The 10,477-nt window shown below is 49.2% G+C and overlaps 1 protein-coding gene across 1 annotated transcript; it reads left to right on the forward strand.

Moving 5' to 3' along the window:
- Positions 1 to 1,129: 1,129 nt before the first annotated feature.
- Positions 1,130 to 8,933, forward strand: CRYGN (crystallin gamma N; the record flags this gene model as incomplete). Its single annotated transcript, XM_068175064.1, has 3 exons — positions 1,130 to 1,459; positions 3,227 to 3,372; positions 8,646 to 8,933. Coding segments are annotated over 3 exons (612 nt in total), but the record flags the coding sequence as incomplete, so codon positions are not given.
- Positions 8,934 to 10,477: the final 1,544 nt, after the last annotated feature.

Raw genomic sequence — 10,477 nt, forward strand, 5'->3', positions numbered from 1 at the left:
CCTGAGAACGATGCTCATCAGTAACATCAGCGGGTTTGTGAGCCCAACCTTTGTGCTTTGGAGGGGATCAGGTCCTTGGCTTTTGGAGATGCCATTTAGAGAGGTTCAAAGGTTGAATGAGAGACCATTGGTTTGACAGATAGAGTGCAATGTTTGTTGGTGAAGAGTCTTCAAGGACACTCTTTCTTGGCTGCCATAATGCAATAGGTGGGAAGAAGCTGGGAAAAAGCAAACCTGACACAGAGAAATTATGTGCTATGCTTAGAGGTGCTGCTGTTTCCTCATTTACTTGTTATCTATTCTGAGGAAAAAGAAAAAGGATGGAAGAAAAATAAAAAAATAGGGGAAAACAGAGGGGGGAAGTAAAGAAATAGAAGAAGAGAAATAGAAATAAAGATGAAAAGAAGTAAAAAAAAAAAAAAAAGAAGTCCTCCAAAAAGGAGCAGTAAATGTGCACTGCTAATCGACCAAAGCCCTGCCAAGCAAATCTTTTGTCAGATCATCTGCCCAAAATCAAAAGCCCGGACTCAGCAGGCCCCGTTACCGGCGGTTCTGCCTACGAAGCAGGAACGGCAAAGCCCCCGGTTCCCGCGGCTTTGTTAAAAAGCCCTGGTGACACCAGCCCCGGCCCGGCCCCCACCCAGCAGCCCCTATATAGTGGGGTGTCCAATGATCTGTCCACCGCGGTTCTGCTCTGGCTCCCGCTCTTGGTCTTGGATAACGGCCAGCAGAAAATGTCTCAGTACTCAGGAAAAGTAAGTAACGACCCAACCGCTTCCCTTTCAGCCTGGGGCTGGAGAGCCCGAGCATCCTCCGGGTGGAAGGAGGTGAGGATAATAGAGCCAGCAGACGTGGTGCGAGTGGTGATCCCGGGAGCACATTTGGTAGCAGGGATGGGGAGGGTGCGGCAGAAGGAGCTGCATTTCGGGAGCCGAATTTCCTGTTTAAACATTCCTGCTGCAAATATGTGTGAGTGAGCACGAGGTGGTGAGAACTGTCATAAATGCGGGATGCTCTGCGTTCCCAGAAAAACAAATACGCTTCTTAGGAAAAAATGCCAGCGATGCCGTGCTCCTTTTGCTGGAAAGCAGCTAAAATAACCCAAACCACCCTGAAATGATGCATCTGCAGGAGATTCCCATCTGCTTGGAATGGGAGTCTGGCCGTGTCCCTGCTCCTCAACGCGGGCCCTTTCTCCTCCTCCCCCCAGATCACTTTCTACGAAGGCAAATGCTTCACAGGCAGGAAGCTGGATGTCTGTGGCAGCTGCAACAGCTTCCAGGACCAAGGTTTCCTCAACCGGGTCAACTCCATCTGCGTCCAGAGCGGAGCTTGGGTCTGCTTCGACCACCCCGACTTCCGAGGGCAGCAGTACATCCTGGAGCACGGCGAGTATCCCGACTTCTACCGCTGGAATGGACGCAGCGACCACCTGGGCTCCTGCCGGCCCATCGGGATGGTGAGTGGGATGCTGCTGGCGTTGGCTCTCCCAGCTGGAGCACCGCTGGGTTTAGTTTATCCTGGTCACAGGAGCCCCACGAATAAGTGCCATAAAAATGTGTGTTCTTTAGAAATAGGGTGTCCCATTGAGCAGGAAGGAGTTTCCTGGGTGGGTTTGTCCCCATTCAGCGCGGTCCGTGCAGGCCACAAGGCTGAGACAGTTTCCTGTGTCCCCAGACAGGAGGAAGATGCATCTTCTTCCTCTCACAGTGAAACACAGTGCCTTTAAGAGGATGAGATATTCCTGTGGTTTTCCAGATGAGATGGCAAAGTCCTGCTGGTACCACGTGCTTTTCCTTTTAATGTAAGCTGCTGTGAGATATTCACGGGGGGATTCAGAAGGAGATTCATTGCCCAAGGCAAGTTTGAGCTGCAGCTGCTCTATCTCCCCACACACCCAAAGGGGGAGAGGGCAGCCCAAGGGCTTTCCAACCAGACCACAGGGCTGCTCCTAGCAAGTTTTAGTTGAATTCTCTGCTGTTGCAAACCCTTCTCTGACTCTGATAATCCTAAACTAAACCCATTATTTTCCCTTCCCCTTATCAAGCTTTTAAAAGCACTGTCCAGAGGAAAGTTTAAATGGGAAGATTAAAAAGTAGCAAAGAAAAATGAGTATGGCTTGGGCCTTTCCATTGATTCTCCCACCACTGACGGCCTCCAGGGCAATAATGAGCCCAGCTGGAGCTGGTGGGATTTCTCACCAGCCCTGAAACACTTTTGGCACAGCAACAGGTCTGTTTCAGGTTTGTAACATTATTCCTAAAGCACCTCCATGACCCATACATGGAGGGATGCTCTGGCCCAGGCCGTGGACCCTGGCCAGCACAAGGATGTGCTCCTCCTTTCCTGGCCCAAGATTTTCCCTGTGAGATGCCAGCGAGGGCTTCGAGGCGTTTGCGCAGCGCAGATTCCCGGAGGAATGTTTGCTCAGGCACGGTGTCCGTGTGGCTGCTGCCGGCAGCTCCCTGCTGTGGGGCTTGGCATGGCAGCCCAGCCTTCTTGCATGCTGACGTTGTTTATTTGAAAAATGCGTTTAGATATTCTTTGAATTTGGCTTTAAAATATCCTTTGAGTCTGCTCTGTCCCACATAGCTCTGCCACAGGCTGCAGAGATCTCCCCCGAGTAACTTGTGACACGTGACCATCAAGGGCTCACGCAGCAAGGATGATGGTGAAAAAGTTTCCTTTTCTCCCCCCTGTTTTTATTTTCCTAAAAGAAAGGCACAGCATCTCTCACCAGGAACAGCAGCTATGCATGAAACTGGAGGCAATACAAATTAGTTTAGGGGACTAGTCCAACATCTTTGTACACTCAGGATATGCTTCTTTTTTTCCTGTTTGGGTGCGCAGAGCGTCGGGGCCGCAGCTGATGCTGCATTTGGGATGGAGGGTTTGTGGGCTGGTGGGGGGGATCTGCAGATGGACGAGGGGCTGTGTGTGCCTGAGCACTGGCACCTCACGGTGTGTTAACATGTGGACAGCAGTGCAGGAAGGTGCAGCCGGGCACAGATTTGAGGGATTTTTGGCTGCTTTCATGGTTGGTGTGCCGGGAGGCAGCATGAGTTTGTGTGTGCTCTGTTGATGCTGGCACCAGCGGTCTTGGATTGCTCTTCACATTCCCCTTCCAAAGCACCCTTCTGTCTCCCTCTTTGTCTTATAAAAGCTGGAGAAATAATTTGTTGTGCTTTTTTGGTGTTGCTGTTGACTCCAATCCCTTTGTCCCCAGCACGGCGAGCATTACAGGATTGAAATATTTGAGGGGAGCCATTTTAGAGGTCCCAGCCTGGAGCTGACAGAAGATTGCTCCTTCCTGCAGGGACAAGGCTGGGACAAGGCCTGCATCAATGCCCTCAAAGTGTACGGAGACGGCGCGTAAGTAATTCCAGGTGTCCTGGGCACTGCAGTGGACAGGGGGCCTCAGACACTCCTCCCTCATAGAAAATCCTGTCAGTGCTGGGGACACTTGGTGAAAGCCCAAAAATGTTTGTTAAGCCTTTGGTTAAAGGTGAATGTTGGTGCCTGCCCACTGTGAGCTGCTTCAAAGGGGGTCTGACCTTTGGAGGGTGGCAGCTAAGCACGAGTTACAAGAACTCTGAGCCACCTTTTTAAGGTGTATGAAATGAGAAGCCTAAAACCATCTCCGTCCTTCCTTCCTGCCTGCCTTCCTGCCTGCCTGCCTGCCTTCTGCCTTCCACACCTCTTTCAATCCATGCTGAAGCTCTCAGGGAGGTTGGATGGATGGCTCCAGGTGATGCATGTCAGGGCTTTTGCTTTGCAAGTGGCTTCACCACACCTTTTCCTATGATGGCAAAACTGAGGCAGCAGCACCTCCTCTTTAGATTAAATCCTGCCTCTGAAAGACAGGGCTGACAGCCGTGGTGATGCCCAGACTGAGGCTCAGCCCCACCCTCCTGCCCCTGCAGATGTTCCTGAAGGCCCGGGCAGGATGTCAGTTTTGCCTTTTCCTTGATGTTTGGTGGCAGTTTGTATTTTGTCAATGGTGTTGATCCTTTTTGTGTTTTTTTTTTTTTTTTTCTCTTATTGTCAGACAGGTTGTTCTCTGTCAGTCTCCCCTTTCCTCTGTCTGACAATTGGGTTTTCACTGCAAGCATGCTGGGAGCTGGGGAATGCCACAACACCTTCCCAGAGCCAGGCAGAGGGTGGCTGGAGGGAGGCCCTGGGGCAGAGGGAAGCCCCTGCAGAGGAGGGAGCACAGATACCTTGTTCTTCACCTGTCCTGGACTGGATGTTGTGCAGCTCATAGACACCTGGTGTGAGATGCTGGACCCTTTGTGTCATTTTTTTTTTTTCCCTAAGAATAGAGAAAGGTTGTTGCCATGCAAGCTCTCAAGACATCCTGACAGCAGCAAGTGTCCTTCAGGAGCCTTTCTGATCCAACCAAGGCCTCTCCTCTTCCAAAAATCCAGGCTTATGATTAGGCAGTGGCAGTTCATTAAGGAGCAGAACTACCCACTCCTCATGGGAAGAAATGGCTGGAGCCCATCAGGGACCCTGTTAGAGCTGAGCATTTGAGTACCAGCACTACAAAGCCAAGAGGGAGCCTGTGAATACTCTGGCAAGAGCTTTAGGGCCAATTTACTGCTTGGGTCTCTGTAGCAGAGCCTGGAGCTTGAGAAATTGGGAAGCTGCCCAGAAACTTTCAAGCACTTGAATTTTTCAGATTGATTTTCCCCCTCACCTACAAAATATATAAAGGGCACAAAGCTTGCTCTCCCTCATATGGTAGTCTGGATTGTTTGTGTTAACATTACAGGACTTCTCGAGGTCTATGAATAGTGAGGAAAAAATGGAAAAAGATAAAGCACGGAGAGGAGCTCCGTGGTGAGGAAACTCACTGAGGTTTGTAGCATTACATTCAGATCCTGGGAAGATCAGTGTTGGACATGCTTGGAAAGGTCTGTAAAGGCAATTAAAGGCAGGACAATGCAGAGGGACCTGCTGTCCCGGGCTGCAGGAGAGAGGGAAGGATGAGATACCACTGCAGAGAGGTGAGAGCAGGGAAAGGGACCCTATAGCACCACTTTTCTCCTTTGGATGGACCTTCTAAACCCAGGTGCCTCCAGAGGTGCTGCACGTGTCGATGGTGCTGGGCATTACCTGGCAAAGCTGTCCCAGAACTCATCCTTGGATGTCTGGGAGCAGAGGAGATGGGGTCAGTGGAGACAAAGGGAGTTTCAGCCACAGTCTCGCTCTGTGATTTTCACCCTCAATTCCCACAACGCGACATCTGTTGGATACAGAAATATTTGTTTCCATTTCAAAATCCATGGATGGTGTCATGTGCTGATAAAAAGTTGCTGCCTGCGCTTTGTGGAGGTGGCAGTGCCCGCGGGAAGTGATGATGGATCATCTGGAAACATGGCAATGGAGACAAACATGGGCCTTTGGCATGGTGCATGGTGAGCCTGAGGGGGTCCAGCACCTTCCCTGCTGCCTTTCTGGGGCGGGCAGTTGCTTTGCCCCAGAGCCAGAAAGGATGATGGTAAAGCTGTTTAAGGCACACTGGCAATGAATTGCTATTTTGGAGCAGTTTTGAGGTGTCACCGCCTCCTCGGAAGCTGTTGCAGGTTTGTGGTGAGTGGCTTCGCCCGTCCCACGGGCAGAGCCAGCTCCAGTATCACATATGGTATCATCTGATTTTAGATGAAGATGTGTAGTTCTTGTCCTCCTTTGTGCCTCAGCCACTCCACAGAGGACAGCCTAGAAATAACCATTTTTAAAAGCTGAATTTGTTTGGCGGCCCAGGAGAGAATACCCCAAAAAGAGCTTTTCTACACTACAGTGGAATAACTTGAAGGAACCAGACCAACCATTTATTCTGGTGAAGCATTCATGAGGGCTTGGTAGCTGTTCTGCAGTCAGGTTGTGAAATACAAAGCAGGACAGGTACCCAAATGCTGCTGCCCAATGAACATCACATATTTCTCAGCAAAGGTGATACCTGCCCGTGGCACTGCTCAAGTCCTACATGGAGAATAAGTGACTTTGAGCTCCACTGAAAGCCTCCTGCTTGGTTCAGGCTGATGCTACAGCATTCCCCTCCTCATTTTTCAGTTTGAGCAGCCAGTGTTGGCTTATAGAGTTTGAGTTGGTTCCATGAGCATTTTATTCCCATGTCCGCTGGGATTATGTGCTAATGAAACACAGCATGGAGATGTTTGAGGGCTGTGTGCTTTGTGCCTGGATCAGCTCTCCCATGCTGGGCTTGAGGACAAGATCATCTCTTCTTTTTTTTTTTTTTTTTTTTTTTCCTGGGCTCCTGACTGACTTGATTTCCCCTCTTGCTGACGGTCTCAGGGAACGTAAATTTTAGGCAATAAAGGAACAGCTAAGTAAGCCATACAAGTCATTCACTCATCACCTTACACTGCCAACACACTTCACTCCCATCTTTTTGCCATTCCTTTTATTCCTTTGGTTTTTGGGTTTTTTCAACCTTCCCCTAAGCAGAGGGACAAGTCAAGTGGGGGTTCTTATCACCACACCAGGTCACTCAGTCTGCTTACATCTAAACCAAAGCCTGTCCCATTCCCTCCACATAATGGTGCAGACACATCAACCATGTGTCTGGAAAGAAATCTTGGTGACTGTGAGGGGCTGCTCTTCCCCCTGCTCTATTCCCCAGGGTCAACCCATTGTTGAAAGATGTCCTAGAGCAGAAGAGCTGAAAAGAAAGAGGAGGAAAACTGTTAAAAATTGTTGTTAATTAAGCTGGGAATGCTTTCTGTCACTGCACACCGGGATATGTGATGGAGGTACACTACACCCACAGGTGAGCAGTGGGCAGCCTTCCCCACGTGCTGCAAAGTGAGCATCAAAGCAAAAGGCTGAGGATGATTTTTGTAATTCCAGTTTGGATATAAACTGGCTGCAACAAGTGCCAGAGAATGAGGTTGGTTGTTTGCAGGAACCACGTGTCAGCGATGCCACGCACAGGGCTCTGATAATACAGGATGCTCTTTCACAAAACCAAGGCACAATATTCCATGCTGGTATCCACATGCTGGTCCTGCTCCTGCACGGGGATCTGGGAGAAGGGACCACCACAGTCCCACCTCATTTCTTCTCAGAAACACAAAACAAACATGTCAAGGAACCTGTGAGGTGCCTTGGATAAATACCCCAAACTTTTCTTGTTTTGTTTTTTAAATAATGCCCGTGGGTGGCTGGTTTTATAAACAATTTTCAGACTGATCTGAGTTCACCAGCTGTTGTCTGACCTTAAGGCCCAGCAGTCTTTGACCCCTCTGGAAGAAGTTCTTGAAGAAGTTTCTCCCTGGAAATCCCACATAAAAGTAGGTCCCAACCCCAATGTCCCAGCTGAATTCCTGCAAAGACAGACCACAGAAACCAAATTATTTGGAGGATTGCATTTCTGCTTTGCTGTCATTGCTGAGCAAATAGATGGGAAAAGCAGCAGAGATCCTCATAAAATCTTAAAAAATGTGGGGATGAGAGGAAAGAGGCAGAGATGAGCAGCTCAGCAATGACAGGGTGGTAACCTGACTGTAAAACTGTCAGAGGAATGGCAAAATTTGGTTAAGAAGCATGGGAGACTCACATAGAGGACAGGGTTGACACTTGTGGCCACAGTAAGATCATGTGAAGTGAAGGGAGAGAAAAGCAGCAAAACTGTCCTTCTTGACCATCAGAATTGCTCCTGACTTGATCTTCAAATGGAGAAATACATGTCACAGCCAGGGCGATGGAGAACAATGTAGCCAAGCCAGGTGAAGAAGTCAGGCATGCCAAAGTCACCAAGGTTATTGAATGTTGTATCCATTTTACTGCATTACAAGGGAAAGTTGTCATTAACTCTGGATGTAGAGATAAAGTAAAGATAACCAAACCAAGCCCTGCTCTCTGTTGGAAAGCATAAAAAGGCCATTAGGAATTATTAACAAAGAGAGAAATTACTAAATATGGTTCCCATCATAGCTAATTAATCAGTTCAAAAGAGGCAAAACATCCATCAAGCATTGCATGTTTCTCCTCACAGTCCCTAAAAAAGGGGTTTATGCAGGGGCTGAGGGGACTCATATCCTTCTTTAGCATTATCAAATGCTATTAAATTGTTTCTGTTGCACATGGTGAAGCTCAGACACATCCATTCCTACAGTAATGTGAAGCAGGGAGCCTTGGGCCTAGGTTTTACTGCTGGTGTAACCCAAAACATCTTCCAAGGCCAAGGTCCAATTTGGCTTTGGGTATTTGCCAGGCCACACTGTGGGTGAGCGGGGGGAAGCGCCCACAGTGAACTCCACCAGGAGCACTTCCATGTGTGGGGTGGGACTGGGAATCAGGCCCTGGTGGTTTGCAGTACAGTACTGCCTAAATGCAGCCACTCAGAGCGACTACTTTGCATGACCACGGTGCTGGGGCCCAGGTGACCCTCCCTTTGTGCCACAGTGCTGGGGCACAGGTGACCCTCACTTTGTGCCACAGTGCTGGGGCACAGGTGACCCTCCCTTTGTGCCACGGTGCTGGGGCACAGGTGACCCCCGCTTTGTGCCACGGTGCTGGGGCACAGGTGACCCTCCCTTTGTGCCACGGTGCTGGGGCACAGGTGACCCTCACTTTGTGCCACAGTGCTGGGGCACAGGTGACCCCCGCTTTGTGCCCAGGTGGGTGCTGTACGAGGAGCCCAACTACCGAGGCCGCATGTACGTGGTGGAGCGCGGCGAGTTCAGCAGCTTCAACGAGTGGCAGGCGCGCAGCGCCAGCGTGCAGTCCATCAGGAGAGTCGTCAACTACTTCTAGCTGAGCCTTCACCCTGCCAGCCATGGCCCGCTGAGACTGAGCATCACCCTCCTCCCCACTCACTGACCCCTGGAATAAATTGTTAAACACCAGCTGTTGGCTCCAAGCACTTTTTTTTTAATATAACTAAACATGAGTTCATGAGAGAAGAGGCTCGTAATCTTTCTAAGCTTGGTTTAAATGCTGTGAGTTTGCTTTCTTATTCTGCAGTGGTTTATAAGGACGCCATGGGAGGATGGGCCAGAACTGGTGGTGACACACAGATGTAGGAACATGCCTGCCATTGTGGTTGTGGTCTGACACATGTTCCCTCTGCCCCAACCAGGGCCACCATGTGATGGCCCCAGCTGACTCCTAGTGCCTGGAGGGGGTCATCTGGATGCACACATGGGTGGGGAGCACACATGCAGAACCATTGGAGCCATGTGAGGACACATGTGAGGGTCACAGCAACTTGTGGGGTCTGTCTGAGCATGACATGATGGTCTTGATAAAAAGGTGAAAGCAACCATTCATCCTGAGTTACTTTAATTTTAGATCAGTACACATTAAAAATATATATTAAAAACCTCCAAGCCCGAAGGCACAAAACCTGAGCAGCCTTCTCTTTGCTCCCAGCCCTTCATGACAACAACATTTTGAGGGATCAGCAGCAAGGGAAAACAGCCACTGCACTGCCATTTATTTCACAGCCCTCTTCCCATCTTTCTGCCGTGTCCTGGCTTGTAAGATAAGCATGTATTCTATTTGCCATCTGTTGGAGGTGGGCAGTTTTCTTATCTCTTCCAAGAACAATGCCTCCTTCTGGGGAGATATCTTCTGTTAATGGGCCATTGAATGACTCACTGCGTGACTGATGGGATTGCATCATCCCATTGTGAGATGCTCCACCCAGAGGGAAGAGCCAAGCATCCCCACCTGCATAAAATCAGCATTTTTTGAGACATGAACTCAGCCTCTTCGCTGGATTCCCAAAGGAGCAGCTTCTTCTGCGCTGGATTCCCAGAGGAAGACCAGGCCCATCTACTCTATTACCAGACCTTCAGAGAAAACTACACCCTTCTACAGGACCACCGCTTCAGCAGCATTTCATCTGCCACTCTAGGAGGAGCAGCCACCACTTAACTGGACTATCAACAACACTCTCACTCCTCAGGGTGTCAGGTTTCTGACTCCATAAGTAGTTTTGCTTGTACTAATTACATATTATTATTATTATTATTATTATTATTATTATTATTATTATTATTTAGTTTTTCTTCCTAGTAAAGAACTGTTATTCCCATTCCCATATCTTTGCCTGAGAGCCTTTTTATTTTGACATTGTGGTAATTCGGAGGGAGGGGGGTTTACCTTTTCCATTTCATGGGAGACTCTAGCCTTCCTTCACAGACTCCTGTCTTTTCAAACCAAGACATGCCGCTTCAGCGTTCCTGGTCCATCCCAGTTGTTTTGGTGCCCTGAACCCCATTCCATGGTTGGCAATTGGGATGGGAACACTCTACCCCTTCACTTATGGATTGTCCACTGCAGCCTGGGCACCTCCCCTGGCATGCAGCCCCCGATAGTGCAGCAGCCTCCCTTTTGTAAAATCACAAGCTGTGTTCAGCATTAGCTAGGGTGTTTCTGGCTATTTCAGAAAGGGGTAATTTTATTCTCTTCACTCTGTTACTCTATTAGCTGCTAAGCCTTGGCT

Source organism: Anomalospiza imberbis, chromosome 1, assembly GCF_031753505.1.
Source record: "Anomalospiza imberbis isolate Cuckoo-Finch-1a 21T00152 chromosome 1, ASM3175350v1, whole genome shotgun sequence".
NCBI lineage: Eukaryota > Metazoa > Chordata > Aves > Passeriformes > Viduidae > Anomalospiza > Anomalospiza imberbis.